The sequence below is a fragment of the Narcine bancroftii genome, chromosome 6 (genome assembly GCF_036971445.1).
Source record: "Narcine bancroftii isolate sNarBan1 chromosome 6, sNarBan1.hap1, whole genome shotgun sequence".
Taxonomy (NCBI): Eukaryota; Metazoa; Chordata; class Chondrichthyes; order Torpediniformes; family Narcinidae; genus Narcine; species Narcine bancroftii.
This window is the reverse complement of record NC_091474.1, coordinates 194,371,888-194,399,583: the sequence shown is the minus strand read 5'-3', so window position 1 is coordinate 194,399,583 and position 27,696 is coordinate 194,371,888. Positions and strand designations below refer to the sequence as shown.

Sequence of the window (27,696 nt, the reverse complement as noted above, 5' to 3'; positions counted from 1 at the left end):
TGCGGTACCGGATGTAAACAGCATCTTCATTGTTGAGGTCTTTCATGGCTTGTTTCAGCATCAAGCTGAAGAAGATTGAAAGGAGGGTTGGTGCGAGAATGCAGCCTTGCTTCACGCCATTGTTAATGGAGAAGGGTTCAGAGAGCTCATTGCTGTATCTAACCCGACCTTGTTGGTTTTCGTGCAGTTGGATAACCATGTTGAGGAACTTCGGCGGGCATCCGAGGCACTCTAGTATTTGCCAAAGCCCTTTCCTGCTCACGGTGTCGAAGGCTTTGGTGAGGTCAACAAAGGTGATGTAGAGTCCTTTGTTTTGTTCTCTGCACTTTTCTTGGAGCTGTCTGAGGGCAAAGATCATGTCAGTAGTTCCTCTGTTTGCGCGAAAGCCGCACTGTGATTCTGGGAGAACATTCTCGGCGACACTAGGTATTATTCTATTTAGGAGAATCCTAGCGAAGATTTTGCCTGCAATGGAGAGCAGCGTGATTCCCCTGCAGTTTGAGCAGTCTGATTTCTCACCTTTGTTTTTATACAGGGTGATGATGATGGCATCACGAAGGTCCTGAGGCAGCTTTCCTTGGTTCCAGCAGAGCTTGAAAAACTCATGCAGTTTGGCATGCAGAGTTTTGCCGCCAGCCTTCCAGACCTCTGGGGGGATTCCATCCATACCTGCTGCTTTGCCACTTTTCAGTTGTTCGATTGCCTTATATGACTCTTCCCGGGTGAGGACCTCATCCAGCTCTAACCTTAAGGGCTGTTGAGGGAGCTGGAGCAGAGCGGATTCTTGGACTGAGGATAGTGCTAGATAAATTAACAGAATGGTACAAACAAGGTGGTTTGCAGCTACCAAACTTAAAAAAATTATTATAGAGCAGCACAATTCTCTATCAGATTTTTATCAAAGAAGGGAAAAACCAGATTGGACCAGGATAGAGCTAGATAAAATAGGGGAGAAGGTACCAGAACATATACTTTATGTATATGGGATGAAAAACTTGTGTAATATAGAAGTTCACCAGTACTGCACCATCTGCTCAACATTTGGAAGAAGATTCACGTAGAAAGGAAAAAAAACAAATCACCAACTACCAAAATTATTATTGACGCAAAATCAACTAATCCCTTTCACAATAGATAACCTTTCCTTTAGAGAATGGGAGATAAAAGGGATTAAAAGAATAGAAAATTGCTTTTTGGGAAATTATTATCATTTGAACAAATGAAGTACAAATGTGGAATAACTCACGGTACAATGCTTGCATACCACCAACTGAAAACCTACTTGAAGGACAAATTGGGAAGCAGGCTGAGGTTACCAGAAGGAAGCAGCTTTGAATATGTGATTACAGACACAATGATAATTAAAAGATTTATAACAAACATGATAACGCCTCAAACCGTGCATCTTGGCGCCTCACAGTTTGGCGGGCAGCAACCTCCTTTGAAGAAGACCGCAGAGCCCACCTCACTGACAAAAGGCAAAGGAAGAAAAACCCAACACCCAACCCCAACCAACCAATTTTCCCTTGCAACCGCTGCAATCGTGTCTGCCTGTCCCGCATCGGACTTGTCAGCCACAAGCGAGCCTGCAGCTGACGTGGACTTTTTACCCCCTCCATAAATCTTCGTCCGCGAAGCCAAGCCAAAGAAAAAAAAGAACAAACATGTACATCAAGCTGCAAGAGAAAGAAAGTGATGAAAGAAGCTATAAACCCAAACAAAAGTGGGAACAAGATTTAAACATAAAGATGAAAAATGAAATATAGGAAAAGCTATGCTCCGGAACTATGAGAAATATAATAAACACGGGGTTACGCTTGATACAATATAATTGGTTACACAGGTTATATATATCACGCCCCAAAAGTTAAATAAATGGGATCCAACATTATTAGAAGTAAATGGGAACAACAGTACATGCAATTTGGGCAAGTGAGAAAGTGAAAAAGTTTTGGGAAGATCTAAACCAGGTATTAAATAAAATCACAAAAAGCAACATACCAAAAAATCCAGAGATCTTTCTTCTAAGTAATATAAGTAAAGAATTAGGCCTCAAACTGGATGAAGCGCAAAAAAAAGATTTATTATGATAGCCTTAGCTGTAGCAAAAAAATGTATAATGTCAACTTGGAAATCAGAAGAGAGCCTGAGAGTACAGCAATGGTACATAGAAATGAATAAATGTATTCCATTGGAAAAAATAGCATATAATTTAAAAAATAAAGTCTCATTATTTGAACAAATTTGGGAACCGTACATGGAACACAACAGAGAGGGCCTACTGTGGACCTCCACCCCCTAAAATGATAGAATGAGAAGAAGACTAAATGAACTGACGCAATGTGTAAAAGTAGATGACACAATTTTCTTGTGTGTTTTCATTGTGTGATGACATTGTTTAATTAATTTTTTGTATTGTTTATGTTGAACATTTAATGGGTTTGGAGGGGGGTGGGAAAGAGGGAGGTGGGAAAGAGGGAGGTGGGAAAAAGGGGAGAAAATGACACTGTGTATATTCAAGAGGGAAATGTTTGTGTGTATTTTGTTTAATATGGTTCATAGTGTGAAAAAAAAGTTATTAAAAAAACCTATATTCTGACACTGCTTCCTGCCAATCAGCCAGTGCTGTACCCATGCGACTATGTTCGCTGTTATACCTTTGGCTCTTGTTAAATAGCCTCATGAATGGCACTTCTTCAAAGGCCTTCTGAAAATCCAAATGCACAACATCCATTGTGTCTCCATTATCTATCCTGCTTGCCACTTCTTCAAAGAATTCCAACAGGTTCGTCAAGCAAAATTTTCCCTTAAGGAAACCATGCCTACTTGGCCTGTCTTGTCAATAATCTCCAAGTACTTCTTGACAATCGACTCCAACATTTTTCCAACCACTGATATCAGGCTACCCAGTCGATAATTTCCTTTCTGCTACCTCCCTCACTTCTTGAATAATGGGGTAACATTTGTGATTTTCCAGTCTTCCAGGACCATACCAGAATCTATTGATTCCTGAAAGATCATTATCAATGCCTCCACAATTTCAACAGCTACTTCTTTCAGTTCCCGAGGGTATAATCCATCTGATCTGGGAGATTTATCCACCCTTGGACCATGCTGCTTTCTGAACACCTTCTCCCTTGAAATAGTGACTGCACTCCCTTCCCTGATTAGTATTCTGCTAATGTCTTCCACAGTTACGACTGAACAAATTACTCATTTAATTCCTCTGCCATTTCCTTGTCTCCCATTATTATTTCTCCAGTGTCATTTCGTAGTGGTGTTATACTCTCACCTCTCTTTTACTTTATATATACTTGAAGAAGCTTTGTATCCTATTTTATATTATTTGCTATCCTATTTTCATACTTTATTTCCCTCCTTTTAAGATTTCTAATTACCTTCTGCAAAAATTTTTAAATTTCCCAATTCTTTATCCTCCCATTAATTTTTGCTTCTTTCTTTGCCCACTCTTTTGTTTTCACGTTGGATTTTATTTCCCTTGTCAGCCACAATTGTGATATTTTTCCATTCAATTATTTCCTTTTTTTGGTATATATTTATCCCTCGCCTTTCTCATTCCTTGGAGAAACTGCATCCATTTCTCCTCTGCTGTCTTCTCTACTAGTGCCCCTTTCCAATCTACTTTGGCAAGTTTCCTTTCTCATGCCACTCTAATTTCCTTTACTCCACTGAAATACTGCCACTGACTTCAATTTCTCCTTGGTAAATCTCAAATTGAACTCACTCATGATGTGATTACTGCCCCCAATTGTTCTAATCATCTCTGATGCACAACTCAGTCTCGTCTGCCTGATCACCAATTGGCCTCATCTAAAAGTTGCTCAAAAAAGCCATCTCATTGGCCTACAAATTCTCTCCCTTAAGATCTAGTTCCAACCTGGTTTTCCCAATCTACTTGCATGTTAAAATCCCCCATGACTACCATAACATTCCCCCTCAGACATGTCTTTACTATTTGCTATTGTAATTTGTTGTCCACTTCCTGGCTACTCTTTGGCGGTCCGTCAACAGTATCTTTTTACCCTTGCCATTTCTTAACTCAACCCACAATGATGATCGTCTGATCCTATTTCACCTCTTTCTAATGATTTAATGTTATTCCTCACCAACAGAGCAATGCCACCTCCTTTGCTTGCCTGCCTATCCTTTAGATTCACCATGTTTCAAAAGGACATTCAGCTCTCAATGACATCCATCCTTTAGCCACATCATACCTGCCAATCTGTAGGGGCACTACACTTTATTTATTGAGCTGTGTGCATTTAAATACAAGACCTTTAGCCCTGTATTTGTTACTTTTTTCGACTCTATCCATCTTTCATTACAACTCATCACAAATGCTACAATTTTGCCCAATCTACCTATCCTTCCACACAAATTCCCTACCGTCTGTCTGTACTTGTGTGCAACTTCTCCTTCCTCTCCCTCTTCACTGTAGTTCCCATCTCCCTGCAAATCTAGTTTAATTCCATCCCCCCCCCCCAAAAAAAAGAGTATTAGCAAACCTCCCTGCCAAGATATTGGTTCCCATCCATTTCAGGTGCAACCTACCCCACTTGTACAGGTCACCCTTCTTCAGAAAAGGTTCCAATAATCCAAGAACTTGAAACCCTGCTCCCTGCACCATATTTTCAGCCACTTATTTGTCTGCGCTATCTTCCTGATATAACCTTCCCCAGCTCGTGGCACTGGGAGTAATCCCCAGATTACTGCCTTGAAGGACTTGCTTTTCAGCCTCTTTCCTAACTCCCTAAATTTCTTTGCAGGGCCTCTAATCCATCCTGCCTCTGTCATTGACACTCAGGAGGCAACACAGTATCCTCCAGCTCTTTTATGGCTGCAGAATCTTCTCTCTCTTCCCCAACTATCGAGTCCCCTATGACTATTTCTGTGTCTGACTTCACCCTTCCCTTCTTAGGTTCAGAGCTGACCATGGTGCTATTCATCTTAGTACTTCCTTGCCCAGATAGGTTAACCCCTCAGCAGTATTCAAGGAGGTATAGTTATTGCTGAGGGGAATGGCCACAGGGATATCCTGTATTGCTTGCCTGTTCCCTTTCCATCTCAAGCTTTCACCCAGCTACCTTCCTCCTGCTTTTTAGGTGTGATTGTATCCTATAACTCCTACCTATCACCCCTCAGCCTCCCGAATAACCTGGAGTTCATCCAACTGCAGTTCCAATTCCCTCACATGGTTTGTAAGGAGCAGGCAGATAAAGATGCACTTCTCACAAATAAAGTTATCAGGGATACTGTTGGCGTCACTGACTGACCATGTTTTGCAAAAGGTGCATGTCCCTGCCCTCGCTGCCGATTAAATAGAAAAAGTTCAAAAAATAAACAATCCTTTCCTTACCTCAACTCCTGCACCACTACCTCAGCCTCCGCTCGCCAAAGCCTCAGATTCCCACTCCTACACTAGGCAACTCGCACACTGACCACTCCGCAATAGCCGTTCCACTTGAGCTTCCCTTCCTTTTATTGGCTATAGCTAATTAGCCAATGGAAAGATTTAAACTATCACCTGCCTTCCTGTTCACAGTCTTGCTCTTGCAGACCCCATCAAGATTTAAACAAGCATTTTTAAAACTAAAATTAACTAATTTAGCTGAACGCTGTTATAAACCAAAAGACCCTTCAATGAAATCAAAAGGAAAACTGAATGTATAAAGCAACGCAGCTACTGAGTTTCAGTCATCTTGGAGATGTGCTCTATGACCAGGCGTATTTAATTCAAGGACTTGGGGTGAGGAAGAAAGCGGGGGTTAAAATAAATGCATTGGTGTTGAATGCACTCTGAAAAGTTCTTTCATGTTTCAGGGGCTGGCAGCCATTGTTGGACAAGCAACAGGTCAGACAGCTTATGTTAAGCAGCTGCTTCGAAATATTATTCACAAGTATTTTGATCGCTTCCTTCCATCATCTCCAACTGGAACGGGAGTCATGAACCACCCAATATTACTTGCACTTTGCGAGTCAGCCCCAATAGCTCAACATCACATTTTGCGGAAGACAGTTGTTCTGGTCATAAGGTAAGAGATTTTTCACCAATATCGTAATAATTCAATTTTAGAGTAGGATTCTAGGGGGAGCTGTATGAAATCAGACATTTTCTCTTGCAGATTTTTGTCATGTATTTTATTGAATAATTTCAAAACCTGATTGCAAATATCCTAGAATTCATTACCTCTACTGCTGCCAGTAGATTCAGAATAAGTTTAAGTTTATTTGTCACTGTTACGGAGTCCAGAGGACCCCAAAAAGCAGCAGCTATAGATATGCACTACAACACAGGGTTATTTAAACAAAAGTAGTTTTTAATTATATTTGAACAAGAAAACAGAATTAAACTTTAACTTATTATTTAATTTACTTACTTAACCTACCTAACCTACTTAATCGCCCCTCTAATACTAAGCACATGTAATGTATATTTAAGATTTGAAAAGTTCTTTGGATCACAGTCCAAACTCACTGGGTGCAGGCAATTCTTGTACTGTGCACAGAAGTTAGCATTAACAAAGTTCACCAGTCTTTAGTGCTTAACAGGCAAAGGGTGACCACTCAGGAGGGTCCTTGCTGGTTTTCAGAGAGAGATTCCTGTTCCAGGACATCCGCAACTGATTTCTTCTCAATCAATCTTGCTGACGAAACTTGCCCCCTTCAGGGTTCTCCAGATTATCCTCTTTCTTTCAGGTCACCTTTCAGACCACCTGCCTTCTCCTTTGACCAGGTAGCCTTCCAAAGTTTGCCAGCTTGTCCCTCTGGAACTGATTTCTGTGTCTCCTTCTCTCTCACTCCCTCCCTCTGAGAGCAAAACTGTTCTGTCCCTGTCTGCAAAAATCACATGCTCTCCAGGCAAGCTGCTGCCATTGCTACTTCATTGCATTTTTGCAAAAAGCATTCTGCAAAAGCCCTGCAAATATTCTGTGTTTTAAAATGTGTGTGTGCAAGCTGCTCTAACAATTCCTCCTAAATCACAGTCACAAAATACCTGGTGCAGTTAGAATGTTTCTTCTGTGAGCAGATTAAGAGAGTTCCCTAACATTCATACAACTATATAAAGAGCACAAATTTCCAGATTCAGTGGCAGATTACCCATTAGGCTGAAGCCTAGAGGCTGGGAGGTAAGCTTGCCTGGAGAGCATGTGATTTGATTAATTGCCCAACAGGCCAATGAAGTGCTGGCATCTGGGACTAGGGCATGACGTACAGCCAATGAAGGTTGACAGTGGGGGGTGCGGGAGTGCTAGCATCATGCAGCGGATGACGCGAATAGAGATTGATAGCTACTGTTGCCTTAAGAATAAATGTTATAGTCATGGTAGCCATGGGGAATGTTGCCCATCAACAGCTCGGGTCCGGAGCAAGGTGAGTACTGGCATGCCATTGGAATCGAGCCGCATCCCAGAGTGGGTGCCTCTGCTGTGTGCAGGGATAGCGGCAGTCTCCGTGATCCTGCAGGAACCTGTGCCACCTTGTTCTGTGTTTACTGCATCTGCTGTAAAATGGGTGATTCTGGCTGGGGCTCATCAGTCCAGTTGGAGGCATAACTCACAGCTGCAATCTCTCCGTTACCAGCTGCTGCTTGTGCCCAGAGGCTACAGATCAAAGAGCAGGGGTGGTGTGTATCAATGGGGGAGAGGGTGCGGGGTGCCAGCCTGCCCTGCCACTGTGTGGTATGCAACAGAATCTGATGGCCAACTACTTTTAGACCAGGGAACCAAGCTGGCTCAGCGGTAGAGGGACAGGCGGCGTTTCAGGTCAAGACCCTCAACCACCACACAAGAATTCTCCTCCTCCGCACTTTGTTCTATTCAACTAAGGGTGGGGGCCGTGGGGCAGGATGGGGGGGTGCCCTACTAAAGCTCAACCAAGGGCCAAGGTGGTAGTTAATCTGTCACTGCCAGGATTGCAATGGGAAAAAAGATAATATCAGACCAAGGAAGGTCAGCATGAGAGGAGGTTAATAGTTGGTGAATGTTTAAATCTTCTACTTGATGGGAGGAGGGAGAAGAGGGTGTGTCTACAGTGATGAGTCTTTCAATTTGCTGGATGTCTTTTCTGGGCTGGGGGAAGGTGTCGATCACTGATTTTCAAACTGCCACCCTAAACTCACATTCCACCTTCAGCAATCCTTAAGCCATAGGTGCTCTGAGATTGGTAAGGGATTGCTGGAGGTGGGATGAGAGTGGGGGAAAAAAAGGTTGAGAACAACTGCTCTGGACCCGATTGTTACTGAAATATTTTAATTGAGAAAAATTGTCATTAGCCCATTTCCTTTGGAGATATGAAACAGTACACATAACGAGCTAATTAGGGACAATTAAAACAGTGGTTTTCAAACCTTTTTATTTCCACTCACATATCACCTTTAAGCTAATCACTAATCACAGATGGCATAGGAATGGTTGAATGTGAGTTTAGGGGGCAGTTTGAAAACCACTGACGTAGATGGCGTCCCGGGGAAAGAGAGGTTTGTATTCAGTTCTGAGCTACATTCACTGCCTTCTGTAGCAGCTTCCGACTTTGAGCAAAGCATCTCCCACACCATGATGTGAACTTGCAGAAGTTGTAGAATAATACATTATTAAAGGAATCTATTATTTAAGCAGCTTTTTCTGCTAACATTCTCTCATTGCCCTTCTTCTTAAATGCTTTACTTTTTGAAGCAATCTTGTGCTTTTTGTGCAGCAGAACATTTTTATCTCATTTGGGACTCAAGACAGTTGAGCTGCAGGAATCGATTGCTTTTGATTCTATTTTTCTTGGTCCAGCCCTTGCCCAGCACTTTCCGATTTATTTTAAAAAAAATTCATTGCTAATATATGAGATAAAAGAATCGACGGAACTCGTAGGAATTTCAAGTGAAGACCAAATGCGGTATGTGGTTCAAAGATTAACACATTAATATGATAAACCATCCATCTTGCTCAACAGTTTGTCTTCTGTAGGGCAAAGCAGACCTCGAAGAAATGTTCAACATTTCAATGTCCCGTTTCCAATTCCTCAGTTTGTATGGAATTTGTGAACAGTGTTGTTTAAATCAGAATCATGATTGTTTCTCAAAATCTAAACTCGTGACATGCCACAAAATGGAACATTTTGAAATTACATTAATAGGAACTAAAAATTTATCAGAATAACTTGCATTTAATGGAAACTTTCAACCCATGTTTCTATCAATCTCTGTCTTAAAAAAAAATCATTGATTATTTCTACCACTCTGAGATGGTTCCAGTGACCATATGAGGGTGAAAAAAATGCCTCATCTTGCCTTAAATGGATGGTCTCTCACCATTCCAATTTACCCAAGTAAAACCTCTCTGAACTGATTCCAGTGTGTTACCACTGTTCCTTAAACAAGGAAACCAGTTCTCCCAAGTGCAGATGTGAATTTACTAATACCTATTCGTAACTGAAACCTTAGATGTGTGGTAATCCCAAACAAATCCTTGACACAAACCTAATACAGTAAAACCCCTGGTATCCGGCATCTATGGGGATTGATAGGTGTTGGAGAAGTGTATTTTCTGGTTGCTTGAGACTTGCTCTTACAATGCCTAACTAACTGCATTAAACAATGTAAAAGACAAAAATAGTATACTGTACTTACACTGAATATATAAACCTTAAAAAATTTTACTTTATTTTCAATCATATTCTTTGAAAACATATAACGTCATTGCATGTGCAGGTTCCACCCCCTCTACAGAGCCACACAAAAGACAAACAATAACATTATAGATAATTAACCTCCTCCCTCCCCCTCCCACCGCAAGTTTACAGATATCTGATCGGGGTGACTCTTACTAAGCAGGGACAAGGAGACACCTCAACGGTGAGCTGCATCAACCTGCTGTTCATCCTGGGTGATGCCATTGGATTTTCACACAACTTTATTCAAACAATTACTACAAGCATAGCACGACCAAGGCACACCACTGGCTGAATATTTTCTCCTATCTTCACCAAAGCTTTATGTGTTACTTCAAAGAATATTTACTTTAACAGTTTTAAACTTGTATATTTTTACCTGTTATTTTATTCTTATTTATTTAAAATTTTTAATTTTTTTCTTTTTTTTTTGTTTTGGGGTTTTTTTCTGGTTGTTTAAGGCTGCTAATTTCTTGAATTCCAGATACCAGGGGTTTTACCGTATTGAGCTGGTACTGAGCACTGTTATTCCAAAACTAAACCAAGGGGGAATCTTTACCAGAACACACACCTGACCCAATCCCAACACCTGTAGCTAGGTTCCACTGAGCTCTGATTGGGAAACTAGTCAGTCATGAAAATCACTTGTCCTGGATGGTGTCAGACTCTTTCTGTGTTGTTAGAGCAATACAGACCAATGAAGACCATCAACCTCCTGATTTGTATATTGTTAATGCTGGAGAGGCAGTGAGGCACCAGTTGAGTTTCTGATCATTAGTAATCTCCAAGATGTGTTTGTGGAGTACTCTGTCCTGACAATGTAATTGACTGTCGTGTATAAATTCTCTCTGGGGATGGCATTGTCTGACCCTAAAATTTGTATAGCATTCATGTTTGCTGCCTGTTATCAGTTCATGTCTGAACATTGTCTAGATCTTGCTGTTCACAGTCATGGATTAAGACATTTGTTGAGTTGAAAATGAAATTAAGTTTAAGGTAATGTTCAGCGAACATCCTCACTCCTGACCTTATGATGAAATGAGGGCTTTGAAGCAGTTGAAGAAGCCAGGGTCTCGGAAATTGTTTGCAGTGATGTCCTGAGATGAGTGATCTCTAATCATCTTTGTATGAGGTATAAGTCCAGTCATTGAGGTGCTTTTTCCTTGCTGCCACACTCAGTCAAGGACTGTTTGATATCAGTTGGTCACTCTCACATCACCTCTGGAATTCGGCAATTTTCCACATTGTCAAGAGGTACAGCTAGTTGTGACGTTTGTCTTCAGTACTTCAGCCAGGATGTTGTCTCGTCCCTTCGCCGTTACAATATCGAATTCCCAGTCATTTCCTGGTGCCACTGTTGAGAGGAGGAGGAGCATGGAAAGGTCGAAGGTCTGGTAAGCAGTTAAAATACTGTTTCGGGCGAGGAGTCGGAGGAGGCAGCGATTCGAAGCTCGGTCAACTGTTGAGAGGAGGAGGAGCTTGGAGAGGTCGGGGTTAATTAGTCAAGGGCCAATAAAAGAAGGGTAGGTATTAGGGAGTGGCCAGCGAGGAGTGGCCCAGTGAAGGAGTTGGGGCTTCAACACTTTGGCTCGAGAAGCTTCGGCGAGCAGAAGCTGAGGACGAGCGTATCTGAATTGAGGTAAGATGGTCACATTTAATTTAATATATTTTTATATTTACTCTGGTAAGGTACAAGGAGAAGGAGGCAAGAAGAGTGTGAGGGCAGTTTTTCTGCTCCCTTTGTCACATGTGAGAAATCATGGAGTCCTTTAACCTCCCGGATGTCCACATATGCACTAAGTGTACTGAGCTGCAGTGTCTAAGGGACAGAGTCAGGGACCTTGAGCTGCAGTTCGATGTCCTCACTGTGGTCAGGGAGAGCAAAGCCGTCATAGACTATAACAAGAGTTATAGTCAGGTGATCACACCTGGCACAAGGGAGGAGGGGCTGTGGGTTACTGTTAGGAGGAAGAAAGAGAAATGTCGGGGTCCAGAGAGAGCATCTGAGCTTGAAATCCTAAGAAATCAGTACTCCTCCTTGAGTACTGTGGAAGGGGCTAGTCAAGCTAAGAAAGGCAGAGGTGTAGGGTCAGCCTCTGTAGCCCAGAAAGGAAGTAATAGGAAGAATAGGTGATAGGTGACTCAATGGTGAGGCGGATGGATAGAGGTTTTTGTGGACAAGAAAACCGGATGGTGGTTTGCCTCCCTGGTGCCAGGGTCCGGGATGTGGCTACACATGTCTAAACATCATAAAGGGGAAAAAGAAAGAGCCTGAGGTCATGGTTCATGTTGGTACCAACGACATTGGTAAGAAGGAAGAAGTGGTCCTACAAAATGAATATATGGAGTTAGGCAGGGAGCTCAGAAGAAGGACCACTAAGGGTGTCATCTCAGGATTACTTCCTGTGCCATGCAATTGTGAGGGCAAAAATAGAGTCAGGTGGAGATTGAATGTGTGGCTGAAGGGGTGGAGTAAAAGACAAGGTTTTAAGTTCTTGGACCTCTGGGACCGTTTCTGGGAGAGATGGGACCTATACTGTAAGGAAGGGTTACATCTAAATCCCAGAGGTACCAGTCTCCTGGCAGGGGTGTTTTACAGGGTGTTTGCTAGGGCTTTAAACTGGTATGGTTGGGGACAAGGGTTCATGTCAGGGAGAATAGCAAGAACAGAGTCTTTAGGCATATAAAAAAAGACTTTTTCACACAATCTGGAGGTGGAACAGCAGCAGGTAATAAATAGTGGCCATAGTAACAATTGTAGAGAGGGTGAGAGGCAGAAAGTTAAATGAGATGCATTTATTTCAATGCAAGGTGTGTGGTAAACAAGGTGTGGATTGACACGTGGCGTTATGATGTGATAGCAATTTGTGAGACATGGTTGAAGGAAGGTGGTAACTGGCAGTTAAATATTCCGGGATTTCGCTGCTTTAGACGTGACAGAATTGGCGGGGTTCGAGGGGGAGGTGTGGCATTACTTGTCATGGAAGATATTACAGCAGTGCTGAGGCAAGATAGACTGGAGGACTCATCGCGGGAGGCTCTGTGGGTTGAACTCAAAAATAAGAAAGGTGTGGCTACAAATCTAGGGGTATATTATAGGCCACCAAAAGAGGATAGAGAACTGGAAGAGCAAATGTGCAGGGAAATAGCTGAGATGTGTAGTAGAAATAAGGTTGTGATAGTTGGGGATTTAAATTTTCCTAACATTGATTGTGAAATGCAATCAGTGAGAGGGCAGGATGGCTCAAACTTTGTACAGTATGTTCAGGATTGTTTTTTACACCAGTATGTTGAGTTGCCTACTAGAGGGGAGGCAGTGTTAGATCTTTTGTTAGACAACAGAATAGGACAGGTGATGGAAGTGAGCTTTGGTGAGAACTTTGGATCCAGTGATCATGGGTCCATTAGCTTCAACTTAAATATGGAAAGGGATAGATCAGGTCCGAGGTTGAAGGTCTTCGAGTGGGGGAAGGCCAGATTTGAAGAAATGAGAAAGGATTTGCAGAAAATTGTATGAGCTGATCTTTTTTCTGGAAAGGATGTAGAGAAGATTTGGAGGGTATTTAAAGAAGAGATATTAAGAGTACAGGATATTTACATGCCAGTCAGATCAAAAGGTTAGGCCAAAAGTTCAAGGGAACCGTAGTTTTCTAGAAAAAATTAGCAAGTTGGTTCAGAATAAGAGAGGGGCATATACTAAATTTAAAAAGCAAAAAATGGATAAGATATATGATCATTACATAGATTGCAGAAAAAAACCTTAAGAAGGAAATTAGAAAGGCAAAAAGAAGATATGAAGTGTCAATAGCTGATAAGGTAAAAGTGAATCCTAAGAGTTTTTACAGAAATGTGAATAGTTAAGGATAGAATGGGACCACTGGAAAATGGGAGCGGTGAACTGTGCGAGGAACCGTACCAGATGGGAGAGATATTAAACGATTTTTTCTCATTTGTGTTCATGAAAGAAAAGGACATTGGACTATGTGAGATAAGTGAGGCAAATGGCTTAGTTATGGAAAAGATAGGGATTAGTAAAGAGAGGGTTTTGAAGCTTCTAGGGTCAGTAAAAGTAAATAAGTCTCCTGTTCCTGATGGGATTTTCCCCAGGATGTTAAGTGAGGTCAGGGAGCAAATAGCGGAGGCACTGTCAGTGATTTTTTAATGATCACTGGAGAAGGGTGTGGTGCCATGGGATTGGTAGGTTGTTAATATAGTTCCATTGTTTAAAAAAGGCACGAGGTGTCAGCCAAGTAATTATAGGCCTGTAAGTTTGACTTCAGTGGTAGGGAAGGTTATGGAGAGTATTCTTAGAGATGGTGTGTATAAATATCTGGATAGGCAGGAATTGATCAGGAGCACCCAGCATGGGTTTGTAAAGGGGAAGTCATGTTTGATGAACCTTGATGAGTTTTTTGAAGAAGTGACAAGAAAGGTGGATGAAGGTAGGGCAGTTGATGTAGTCTATCTGGATTTTAGCAAAGCTTTTGATAAGGTTCCACATGAAAGGTTAGTAAGGAAGGTTTAGTCATTAGGGATTAATATAGTAAGATGGGTTCAGAGGTGGCTGGAGGAGAGACAGCAGAGGGTCATGGTGGGCAACTCTATCAGGATGGAAGCCTGTGACGAGCGGCGTGCCTCAAGGATCGGTGCTAGGACCCCTGTTGTTCATAATTTATATTAATGATTTGGATAATGGGGTGGTTAACTGGGTAAGTAAATACGCATACGGTACAAAAATAGGGGGAGTGGTGGATAGCGAAGAAGGTTTTGAGGGATTACAGAGGGATTTGGTTTGTCTAGAATATTGGGCTGAAAGATGGCAGATGGAATTTAATGTAGAGAAGTGTGAGGTGCTTAATTTCAGAAAAAATAATCAAAATAGGACATATGTAGAAAAGGGGAGGACATTGGGGAATGCACAAGAACAAAGAGATCTTGGAGTTATGGTGCAGTATTTCTTGAAGGTGGATTCCCATGTTGACAGGGTGATTAAGAAGGCATTTGGTATGTTCGCCTTCATAAATCATAGCATATAGGAGCTGGGAAGTGATGCTGCAACTGTTTAAGGCGTTGGTGAGGCCAGGTTTGGAGTATTGTGTTCAGTTCTGATCTCCAAATTATAGGAAGGATACAGATAAGGTGAAGAGGGTGTAGAGAAGATTTACCAGGATGTTGCCTGGCTTAAAATACCTAGAGTACAGAGAAAAAACTGAAGAGGTTAGGACTTTATTGGAACATAGACGGTTGAGAGGAGATTTGATAGAGGTGTTTAAAATTATGAAGGGAATAGATAGACTAGATGCAAGTAGACTCTTCCCACTGAGAGCAGGGGAGGTTGAAACAAGAGGACACAAGTTGAGGGGCAAAATTTTAGGAGAAACATTAGCGGATGCTTCTTCACTCCGAGAGTGGTGGCTGAATGGAATAATCTTCTGGAGGAAATAGTTGAGGCAGAATCAATTCTTTCATTTAAGAGGAGGCTGGGTATATACATGGATAGGAAGGGGTTAGAGGGTTATGGATGGAGAATAGGCGGGGGGGATCGAGCAGAGTTATTTGAGTGAACCGGCGTGGACTTGAAGGACCGAGATGGCCTGCTTCCATGCCATAAACAGTTATATGGTTAAATATAAGCTGAATTGGCTGAAGACTGGCTTCTGTAATGGTGTGGATCCCAGGAGGATCATTCACTTGGCACTTGTGACTAAACATGGTGGTAACTACTTCCCTGACATCTTCAGTACTCATGGCAGCCCCTGCCATATTTTTGATGGGGCTAATCTTAGAGCTTTTTCCTACCAATAGCTCTGTGTCCACCATCATTCACTTCCAGATGCTTGGATGTGATCTACTAATTATGGGATCTCTTATCCTCTGTCTGTTCATGCTGATTCTACCATTTAACATTCACGTGCATATTCACCGGTTGACATCTTTTTTCTGTTGTTCCTCCTGGGATACTCTTCTCTCCTCATTGAGCCAGGTAGAACCTCTGACCTGAATCTGGAACATGCTTTTGCTGCACTGATCGGTGATAGAACCTCATGGATGCCAGTTTCAAACAGTGGCCTGTGATGAAGGAGATCGAGAAAGTAGTCCTCAGTATTTAGAATTCATTCTTTCATGGACGATTATCAATAATTGTAATATTTAGTTGCAGCTTTCATAGGTAAAATATTTGATGTTAGTACTTTGTCTGTAAATGTTTTTCACAATTTATTGACGTATTCTCACTAATTATCCTTCCTCCAGTGAAAACTACATGCAGTTCAGAAGTCATGCTCCTCCTCCTCGCTTAGCAGCAGTCTTGTCATTCCTCCTTGAACTATTACAAAGGAAGGAAAATAGTGATACAACCAGTGAGGTTCAGCTGCTCCTACCTACAGTCCTGAAATGTCTAATGTTGGTAAATGAACCACAAGGTATGTTTTCCCTTTGTATCCTGTTGATTGACATATTTTAAATTTCTGTTTTGTAACTTATTCATTTTCTCACAAGAAAACCAAGATTTAAGAGACGAAACACTTTCATGATAAACCCTGTGATTAGATGCTGTCAATGGAAGGTGAAGTTGAAATCCTTATCTCACTTTTTCCAAAGGAGAAAGTACCTAAGGTCCAAAATCTTTGGGACTGAGTTTTCAATCCAGGTGTATTTGACAGTTCTGGCACAGGTTGCATTTATTTGGAAAACTATTTTAATCCCAATCTAAGATACTAATCTAACATTTGTATTTCACCAATTTCAAAGTGTGCCACAAAACAGCATAAAAACACAAATTGCACTTTAAAAGATTAAAAATGTCCTTGTATATTTTTTTTTTAAATCCTCACCAAAGAGGAGCTGGAGGGACTCTGCATATAAGACACCATGTGTAGAGAGAAAAGGATGGCAAACATTTCTGATCAGTACCCTTTTTCAAGGTGGGGGGGGAGATCAAGAGGGGATAATAGGTAATAGGCTACTGGACAAAAAGTGGGAGGTGAAGAGACAGAAAGGGAGGGGTGGAATTGACAGCTACAAGCAACATGGCCCCACCACCAGCCACAGCTTCCCCTCTTTCTATTTTTTGCAGGGACCATCCTCTCTGTGACTCCCTGCTTCACATTCATCCTCACCCATGCTTCCACTCTTTTGGGTGCCTCTCATTGCAACCACACTAGATGCATTATTTATCCTGACATCTCCTCCCTCACTTCTATCTAGGGAAATAAACACATCTTCCAGATGAGGCAGAATTTGAGATGTATCCTAGTCTACTGTATGCAATCGATGTGGTCTCCTTTACATGAGGGAGTCCAAATGTGGATTGGGCAATTGCTTCACCAAGCATCTGTGCTCTGTCCTTGAGTGCAAGCTGCAACTCCTGGTTGATAACCATTTTATTTCATTTCCCCATTCCCACATAGCTGTTTGACCTCTGCCTCATCCATTTCCAGGCTGATACCAAATATAAAGATGAAGAAAACGTTTCAACGAACATAAAACATTATAGCACAGTACTGGACCTTCGGCCCTCAATGTTGTGCTGATGTATATATTCCAACCAAAGAAAATTCAATCCTTCCTACCTTGATGCCCTTCATTTTTCTTTCATCATGCCTGTCTAAGAGTCTCTGAAATGTCCATGTTGTTTCAGCCTCCACCACCATCCCAAGGCATTCCAGGCACCCACAAATCTCTGTTTTATAAAAAAGCTCCCCTAAATTTTCCTCCCTTCAATTTGTACAGATGTCCTCTTGTGTTTGCTAGTTCCACCCTGTGAAAAAGGCACTGGCTATAAACTTTATCTATGCCTCTCAGAATCTTGTAGATCTTGATTAAGTCACCTCTCATCCTTCTTCGCTTCAAACAGAAAAGTCCTAGCTCTGCTAACCTTGCATCATTAGGCTTATTTTCCAGTCCTGGCAACATCCTGGTAAATCTCCTCTGCACCCTCGCTTTGATTCTACATTTTTTTATAATGAGGTGACCAGAACTGAACACAATACTCCAAAGTGTCGTCTCATCAGAGATTTCCAGAGTTGCAACATGATCTCTCAACTCCTGAATGTAATTCCCCCTACTAATGAAGGACAGCATTCCATAGGTCTTCTTAACTACCCTATCAATCTGCACAGCAACCTTGAGAGATCTATGGATTTAGACCCCAAGGTCCCTCTGTTCTTCCACTCCTATCTGGTTGCACTGTTTCCATCTGTCCATAAAATCCTTATGTTGTTTTGGAGTTGTAACTTCATAAAATGTGAATAATGATTGATTATCTTTGCAACAAAATCACATCTTTATCTTAGTAGTTCAGGACCTTAAAATCAGTACTTATATTTCATGATTAGTTCACCTGGTATCATTGCCAGTTTTGTTGATATTAGCTAGCTTCTGGTGTAAAATGTTGTTTTGAACCCAATAAGCTTAAAAAAAGACAATATTTTTGCAATGTTTACACCAATTTCAAGGGACTTGCAATTGAGTTGAAGTTCCAGAGCTTCATGTCTCATTCATATGACAGAAGTAACCAGAATTTATTTTGTCAGATTTCAGCTAAAACAACCATTTCCACAAAATAATCAAGGATCAACAACAAATGAGTTGAGTAAGCCATCGACTCATCTCCTTAATAGGTGATGTGCTACATGGATGAACTTGCCTTGTATCAGATTTTATATTTTGTTTTGCTCTTTCATCTCTCAAGTGAAGATGCTGCGCTGCCACATAACCTGTGCAACTGAGGAATTAATTCTTTCAATTTAAGTGGCAGGTGATTGGACCTGTTGAGAAATCTGTGTTTAGTTTGTGTACATTCATGAAGCCACAATAGTACATCACTGACCTTTTCCCGTTTATTTCTAAGCTCAAAGCTTGTTGCGCAGTGACAATTACGATAGGCTCACATCACCCTGGGGAGTTGCCTGATTTGGGGTGTGCTGGCCTCATTCTGTTACAACTGGTTTTTTTTTTTTTCTAAACTTAAATAAACAGTATCCTCGAGAGATAAAATGTGCCTGAGTTATTAGACATGGCATTTCTGGCACACAGCTATTTAAAAATTTGAAAATGATGCCTATGTATTTGTCACATGATGACATTATCAGAGACTACGTGAGCATCTGAATTAACAAAAAAACGTAACAGCCAGTGCTGAACCCATTCACGTGCTACAAATGGAACGAGATGGAAAGAAATAACGAGTAGCTTTATGGGTATTGTTCATCTGGCTCAGTTTTCATTGCAATCGTTCATTACAAGCAGACGGAGGTTTGGGAGGAATTCCTGATAGATAACTCATTAATTAACTTTTCTCTGAAAATGATACAAAGTGCTGTGGCCATCAGAACGATGTCATTACTAGACTAATTTATCTATCCATTTAATTTAAATAATGAGCATTTTTTTTCCTTATCTAAACTAGTTTTATCGCTACCTATCGGCTGCATGTTCTTTTTCACTACATTTAAATCATGAACTTAGAATTAAATAATCAAGCAACAATGCTTCATTGTTGATGCCAAAAATATAATGATAAATAATAAAATTGGAACTAAATATTAGCATTGCATAACTGTACCACATCTTTGGGTGGCACAGTTAGTGTAGAGGTTAGCGCAATGCTGTTACAGCGGCAGTGATTGGGACCTGGGTTCGAATCCCACGCTGTCTAAGGAGTTTGTATGATCTCCCTGTGGCTGCATGGGTTTTCCCCGGAGGCTCTGCTTTACTCCCACCCTTCTGGGATTGTAGGTCAATTGGGTGTAATTGGTGGCACGGGCTCTTGGGCTGAAAGGTCCTGTTACTATGCTTGGATATTTAAATTTACATCTTTTAAGAAATGTAATTTTCATGTCAACATTTTCAGATGGCATAAGCTTTGCTCACGTCAAGGTTTTGTATCAACCTCCACATCAGGAAAGGCAATTTAGGTGTCTCAGTAGAGGGGAAAAAAAATGTTTTTCCTGACAGTAGGCAAAATGCAGCCATCAAAGAAGATGTGCCTCATTTTAAAGTTCATAAATATTCAGAAGTAGTTTTGGCCAAATTGATATTCCCTATTGGTGTTGCTTTCGTACGTCTTTAGAGTCTTGGGTCCTGATGTGTTGAATTTTCATTGTATTTTTTGGTTAATGATGACATAAAGTCTCTGTTTCTTTTAAAAAAACTTTAAATGGTGTACCGTAGTTCTTTGAATTATACAGAAAGAAGAAAGAATTTGCAGCATTGTTGCCTTAAGATGAACCCAGTGGATTGGGGAGGGTTCACACATAATGAAATATTTTTCATTAGTCAATACTATCAAGAGATGTGAATCAGAATTTATTGTCCTCAATATGTCACAAAATATGTTGTTTTGCAGTAGTGTTACAGTACAAATATTGTTATAAAAGTTACATTTTAACATCAATAAATTAGTGCAAAAATAACAGAAAGTGAGGTAGTGTCTGTGGTTCATTGACCTTTCAGAAATCTGATGGCAGAAGGGAAGGAGATGTCATTATGCCACTGGGTGTTCTTCTTCAGGCTCCTGTACCTCCTTCCCAATGGTAGCAGTGAATTTTCATGCAAGGTCCAAAAAACATAGCAAATATATGCATGGTCATATCTTGTATGTTCTTCTGTGCAGGTAGATGGGCGTCATGATATCCTGGCTCATCCAAAAATGGTCATGCAAACAAAAAAATCAAGTCAAGTATTAGGGGATTGTTACAATGGCAACATTTGGATGAGACAAGAATATTTAAAATGTCTATTTATAGGTGCATTATAATTCATGTATGTTCAAGATCCTGAATAGGAATTGAGCACGATTTGCAATTTTGTAACCAAGCCAAGTTGAAGTTGGCCAGAAAATTATACCCTTAAATCTTCCTATTAATTTCCATCAGTAGGGAGGAAGAACCTGAAGGGAATTTCATTTAACAGAACAAGTCAATAATTGCCTTTAAATAGCTATCAACTTTTGAGAATTGCTTTTTTTTAAAATTCTTTCTCAATTTTTTTTTCCAGTAAAGAAGTTGACTACTGAGGTCATGCAATGTATCATTGAAGATTGCCAGTCACTAACTCCATGTCAGGTGTGCCCTCACTTGACTGCTGTACTTAGGTAGGTATTTTTCATTCTACCTTACTTACTCGGTTTAATATTAAAATATAATTCAGTATTTTCTGTGTGTGTGGCTCACCTTAACTTTTCCATAGGTACTGCTATCTCATTATAGAGTAACCTGGGGATTAAACAAGCAAACTCTTTTGTGATGTCACAAGAACAGTGTCCATGACATGCATGCACTCTCAATCCATCAGAAGGTGATTGAAAGTAATTTAATGAGTTAAACCAGACACAAATGATGGAGCTGTTTTATTTTTGAGCTAGAAGGCAAAGCATAGATTAAAAGCTGCAATTAAACATTACCTTAAATCAAGGAATATACAAATCTTTGAGAAGAAATGAAACAAAAGTATCCTACATGATTTGTTTGACCAAAAACACTTAACCCTTACTGGGTTAATTTTCTGTGATGGATGCGTCCCTTCACTAGTTCACACCTGCTCCATTGGCCTATGAGAAAAGTCATAAATACACCTTTGTCACAAAGCCATTACAGCACAGAAGGAGGCCAGTGAGCCCACTGAGTCCATGGCAGATCTATGTAGAGCAATTTATTCAGTCCTGTTCCCCTGCTCTATTCTCAGATTCCTGCAAGTTTATTGGGTGTCCAATTTCATTTTGAAACCATTGAAATGCGAGTGACATCTTCTTAAACCTCAGAGGGATCACTTTGTTTAATGTCACCACTTTATTTCCTTGTCATTTCCATGCTCACAGCAAAGTCTTATAAAGTGACAGCATGTCTAACTTCAGTCTTCTATTCTAAAATTATGAATGCACTGATGAAAAATGTTGAAACTTCTCCAGGCAGTTCATTCAGGAATATTTTGGGATCTACAATCACCAGGTGTACAACATCATAGAAATGGTATCTGTCCTGAATCGAGATTTGGTTATCGGTCTCATTCCCACACTCAGTCAGACTCTAAAGGACACTGAACATAAGCAAGGTCTGGGAAGAAACAATTCACAAAGGTAGGCCTCAATCTCAGAATAGTTTCAAATTTACAAGATGTTGATTGTCTTCTCTATATGCCAGGTACTTTGCAGGAGCATTATTAAACAACAATTTCAATTTTATTTTATAAATAAATAATTTTATTTTTTTTAAAGTTCATGAAATAAGCAGTGAGGCTACTGAATTGTGAAACCTCCCTGTGACTAATATTTATTTTCTTCTTTTCTTTGGCTTGGCTTCGCGGACAAAGATTTATGGAGGGGTAAATGTCCACGTCAGCTGCAGGCTCGTTTGTGGCTGACAAGTCCGATGCGGGACAGGCAGACACGGTTGCAGCGGTTGCAGGGGAAAATTGGTTGGTTGGGGTTGGGTGTTGGGTTTTTCCTCCTTTGTCTTTTGTCAATGAGGTGGGCTCTGCGGTCTTCTTCAAAGGAGGTTGCTGCCCGCCGAACTGTGAGGCGCCAAGATGCACGGTTTGAGGCAATATCAGCCCACTGGCGGTGGTCAATGTGGCAGGCACCAAGAGATTTCTTTAGGCAGTCCTTGTACCTCTTTGGTGCACCTCTGTCACGGTGGCCAGTGGAGAGCTCGCCATATAATGCGATCTTGGGAAGGCGATGGTCCTCCATTCTGGAGACGTGACCTACCCAGCGCAGTTGGATCTTCAGCAGCGTGGATTCGATGCTGTCGGCCTCTGCCATCTCGAGTACTTCGATGTTAGGGATGAAGTCGCTCCAGTGAATGTTGAGGATGGAGCGGAGACAACGCTGGTGGAAGCGTTCTAGGAGCCGTAGGTGATGCCGGTAGAGAACCCATGATTCGGAGCCGAACAGGAGTGTGGGTATGACAATGGCTCTGTATACGCTAATCTTTGTGAGGTTTTTCAGTTGGTTGATTTTCCAGACTCTTGTGTAGTCTTCCAAAGGCGCTATTTGCCTTGGCGAGTCTGTTGTCTATCTCGTTGTCGATCCTTGCATCCGATGAAATGGTGCAGCCGAGATAGGTAAACTGGTTGACCGTTTTGAGTTTTGTGTGCCCGATGGAGATGTGGGGGGGCTGGTAGTCATGGTGGGGAGCTGACTGATGGAGGACCTCAGTTTTCTTCAGGGTGACTTCCAGGCCAAATATTTTGGCAGTTTCCGCAAAACAGGACGTCAAGTGCTGAAGAGCTGGCTCTGAATGGGCAACTAAAGCGGCATCGTCTGCAAAGAGTAGTTCACGGACAAGTTTCTCTTGTGTCTTGGTGTGAGCTTGCAGGCGCCTCAGATTGAAGAGACTGCCATCCGTGCGGTACCGGATGTAAACAGTGTCTTCATTGTTGAGGTCTTTCATGGCTTGGTTCAGCATCATGCTGAAGAAGATTGAAAAGAGGGTTGGTGCGAGAACGCAGCCTTGCTTCATGCCATTGTTAATGGAGAAGGGTTCAAAGAGCTCATTGTTGTATCTGACCCGACCTTGATGGTTTTCGTGCAGTTGGATAACCATGCTGAGGAACTTTGGGGGGCATCCGAGGCGCTCTAGTATTTGCCAAAGCCCTTTCCTCCTCACGGTGTCGAAGGCTTTGGTGAGGTCAACAAAGGTGATGTAGAGTCCTTTGTTTTGTTCTCTGCACTTTTCTTGGAGCTGTCTGAGGGCAAAGACCATGTCAGTAGTTCCTCTGTTTGCGCGAAAGCCGCACTGTGATTCTGGGAGAACATTCTCGGCGACACTAGGTATTATTCTATTTAGTAGAATCCTAGCGAAGATTTTGCCTGCAATGGAGAGCAGCATGATTCCCCTGTAGTTTGAGCAGTCTGATTTCTCACCTTTGTTTTTGTGCAGGGTGATGATGATGGCATCACGAAGGTCCTGAGGCAGTTTTCCTTGGTCCCAGCAGAGCTTGAAAAACTCATGCAGTTTGGCATGCAGAGTTTTGCCATGTATATACAGTGTCCTCCATAATATTTGGACAAAGACACTTTTTTTTTCATTTATTTGCCCCTATGCTGCACAGTTTTAAATGTGTAATCAAACAGTTCATGTGTAATTAAGGTACACATTCCAGCTTTTATTCAAGGTTAAGCGTATATATTTTGGTTTGACCATGTCGAAATTATGGGACTTCTTATACTACTTTGTAGTCCCCTCTTTTCAGGGCATTTTAATGTTTAGGAAATTTGGCTTCACAGGTGTTTGTGATTCTTAGGTATGTTTAATTGCTTAATTGGTGCAGGTATAAGAGAGCTAGGCTTGCTTCAAAGTCAGAGATCCTCATTTATTGGAAAAATTTCAAAGCCAAAATGATGTCATTTCGCCTCCAAAAACATTTGGATAAATGAGGATAACTGAAACAATCAGTTATCTAAAAAATTTTCAAAGCTGAACTGATGTCACCAGTTGAAAAAAATTTGGAAAAACCTCTGAGTAGAATTTCGAGTTTGTTCAGGTTGTTTTTTGGTGATAATTAAATATTATTTCATGCTTTAAAAGCCTTCCCTTGTTGTTCGGTGTTGTTTAAACACTGTTGCATGTGATTTACTTTTGCTCCTAGGCTGTTTTTAAAAAATGTCCAGTTATCTGAAAATATCATTTATCCGAAATACGCCCAGTCCCGACCATTGCAGATTATCGGAGTTGTGCTGTAGTCTGTAACTGGCTAACACCAGCAGTTCCAAATACAAAAAATAAGCATTTGCACCCAAGTCATTCACTTAGAAGTCATCATCCAGATAGGATTACATCAGTTGTACCGTTCCTTGGGATAGTTATTTAGGAAGATTGAAAATCAGCTTGTGTTTTATCCTGAATTCTATTCATTGTTCCTTTTGGAATTTGCATAGGGTTGACAGTAATCACTTTCTCAAAGGTTATGATCTCCATTTTGCCATTAATATATCGAGCAAAATCCTGTAATGTCCCTGGGCATTTGAATTAGAAGCATCTTATAGTGGCTATTAATGGTGTGAATTTTGCAAAGAGCCAAGTTAATGAAATTTACATGAAGTGTCCAGATAAGTCATACAAATGGATCGATTTCAACAATGATCACACCGGGCTGTGATGCTCCCATGGACTGAAGAGCTTTCAATGCTCACATTCTTGATCTGTGCATGAGAAATTATCACATCAGGGGAAAAGATGAAGGGTCACTTTTCCTCCTCTGTCCTTGGAACTTTTCTTTAGAAAAACTGTCTTCAGGATTAGATAGGTAGATATTAAAATTGAAAATGAAATGAAAAGAATATACTTCATCATTCAATAAAATGAATTATGTAAAGTAAAAAAATCATTCAGTTCAATATAAAACCCCTGGTGTCTGAAATTCAAGCAACCTGCAAACTCAGTCTAATATTTTTGTCTTTTAAACTGTTTAATCTTAATCTAGGTGTTATTAGTTCGGCATTGTAAGAGTAAGTCTGAAGTAACCAGAAAATACACTTATTCAGCATCTACCAATTACCATAGGTGCCAGATACCAGGGGTTTTACTGTAATTATAATTTCATTTCATTTTATTCTAGGATTCAAATTAACACAAGAGGCATTTTTAAAATTAGAAATAGCAAAAATTTGAGAAACCTGAAATCAAAAGTATAAAATGATGAGATAAATAAGGAAGTAATCAGAATTCTTAAAGGAGTGTGTACAAATCAAGATTTGCTGGAGGAATACTGCAGGTCACACTCTGAAAAAGTATCTTCAACCAAAACTTTATCTAACCATTTCTACCCATGGATTCTGTCTGACCTGCTGAGTGCCTCCAATTCTTTGTCCACCTAAGATTTCAGCATCTGCAATTTTTGTGCAGTTTTTCATAAATAAATCTGCAGTACAAGTCCAATGATCCAAATAGTCGGGCCTTGGCCTATTTCAGATAAATGTTTTTTCGGAGAACTGGTCTTTTTTTTTTAAAAGTAGCTTGGTAGCAACTGCAAATTACTTGTATCATGTTTAAACAACAACAAACAACAAGGCTCTTTAAGTATTAAAATAATGTTTAATTCTCACCAAACAAAAATACTGGCCACTGCTGATCACCAACACCTTCCCACCAAGGCCCCGCTCGTTCCAGGAGCCCGAGGTCCGCTGCTGCCGCCACCAGGAGCCCTAGGTCCACTGCTGCTGCTTTCGGGAGCCAGGGGTCTGCTGACTCCATGAGTCTGACATTCCTGGTTAGTTCGGCTTCAAAAAAATTTTGGATAAATGAGAATTTCTGATTTGTTTCAGATAACCTAATTTATCTGAAATTTTTAAAAATTTTAAAATAACTGAGGATTTCGGAGAATCTGATTTTGGATAATTGGAGTTGTACTGTATCTAGATATTACAAGCATGGTGCATTCATCAGAAATTTGCTATGTACTTCAACCCAATGTAAGGGTTTTAAAAGTCAAAATCCACTTTATCTTGATTGATTGGTTAAAAAGAGATTGTAAAATCCCTTAATGAACTGGTGCTGGAGCCTGGATTCTTTAACACATAAACGTGTTTTGCTTATTCTAACATGTTCTTTTTCTCCTACTGGAGAAAAGAAACTAAACTCTATCATTGCAGTTGGATTTTATGGCATTCTTGTTGAAAATAAATACATCACCTGCAATCTCATTCTTGCATCTCTTTCTGAAAATGTTTTCTGAACTCTTTACAGAGAGTCCTACAGAAGATTATTGGTCCATCTTGGGGAGGAAGGGCAAGCTGAAATCATTAAGTTGGAAAAGAATGACAGCTAAGTTCATCAGAGAAGAAGTTTGCACCAGCAAGTACCTCTTGGAAATCATACTGCTATAATCTGTACAGTTTTTTTTATTGTTTCTTGAATATGTTGTAATTTATTTTGGCAGGGAAATTAGAGAAATGCTTTAAGCAAAAATTTTGAACTCTACTTTTGTCTTCCTGCTCTGTTACAGAACTCAATAACACTGGCTTTTATCATTGTCTGACAAACTGTAAGGCACATGTCAATAAATAGAAGCTGTATAAATCAGATTGATCAGTGCCATTAGAGAAATGTTGCAGTAATTAAAGTTTGAATTGGATCCACATTGGTATTGAATATAACATTAATTCATTCACTTGGAGTTATAGAGAGACAAAGCGTGGAAATAGACACGGGTGGCATGGTTAGAGTATGGGTTAGCACAACACTATTCTAGTGTTGGCAGCCAGGTTCGAATCTGGCTTTGTCTATAAGGAGTTTGTACATTCTGCCTGTGGCTACACAGATTTCCACCGGGAGCTCCAGTTTCAGCCCACCCTTCAAAAACGTAAAGAAGTTGTCGGTTAATAGATATATTTTGGCAGCACAAGCTCATGGGCCGGAAGTGCCTGTTAGCGTGCTGTATATCTAATTTACCGTAAATACGCGTGTATAATGCATTTTGAGTATAATGAAAAGATAACTACACATGTAGATAAATGGTGTCTTTTTAAAAAAATCTGTTTCACGTTACCATGTATCACCAATGTAAACAAAACCATGTGGTAAATCAGTCAATGTAGGTGGCAGCTAATAATCTTACTGATCATTAAACCTGGCAGAAAAAAATGTTAATAACCTCGTGTATAATGCGACCCCCCCCCACCCCCCACAATCATGAGCTCGAATTTCGGTACAAATTTTTTCTCATTATACATGCATATTTACGGTAACTACTGGTACTATGCCCAGAGAGTTGTTACTGACCACTAATCCTACATTAATCCCTTTTTTTCAAAATTTTCTCACCAAATTTCCATCAAGATCTTGCCAATCACCAACACACTAAAGTCAATTGGCCAATTATCAACTTGCATGTCTTTGGGATGTGAGAGGAAAAGGAACACACGAAAGAAACCCATATGTTCAAGGGGAGAACATGCAAACACCACATAGACACCACCCAAGATCAGCATTGAACCTGGGCTTCTGACACTGTGAGGCAGCCGCTCAATTAGTTGTGCTTCTGTGATGTCTGATTGGACAGGAATTGTTAGATGGGAAT

At 40.7% G+C, this 27,696-nt stretch overlaps 1 protein-coding gene and 1 long non-coding RNA gene across 2 annotated transcripts in view; one reads left to right on the top strand and one right to left on the bottom strand.

The window, feature by feature from the left end:
- Positions 1-26,755, top strand: part of mms22l (MMS22-like, DNA repair protein) — a 173,600-nt gene extending 146,845 nt beyond the window's left edge. The window contains exons 20-24 of the mRNA XM_069887105.1: positions 5,842-6,053; positions 15,931-16,100; positions 20,677-20,773; positions 21,587-21,754; positions 26,364-26,755. Of these exons, the coding sequence (XP_069743206.1) occupies positions 5,842-6,053; positions 15,931-16,100; positions 20,677-20,773; positions 21,587-21,754; positions 26,364-26,445 (729 nt within the window). The 3' untranslated portion in view covers positions 26,446-26,755. The remainder of the gene's footprint in view (positions 1-5,841; positions 6,054-15,930; positions 16,101-20,676; positions 20,774-21,586; positions 21,755-26,363) is intronic.
- LOC138736910 (uncharacterized) lies at positions 18,180-20,890 on the bottom strand. The gene is made up of 3 exons (XR_011340652.1): positions 20,853-20,890; positions 20,127-20,314; positions 18,180-18,446 (listed from the first exon to the last, which is right to left on the bottom strand). It is a non-coding gene; the product is annotated as an uncharacterized lncRNA (long non-coding RNA).
- Positions 26,756-27,696: the final 941 nt, after the last annotated feature.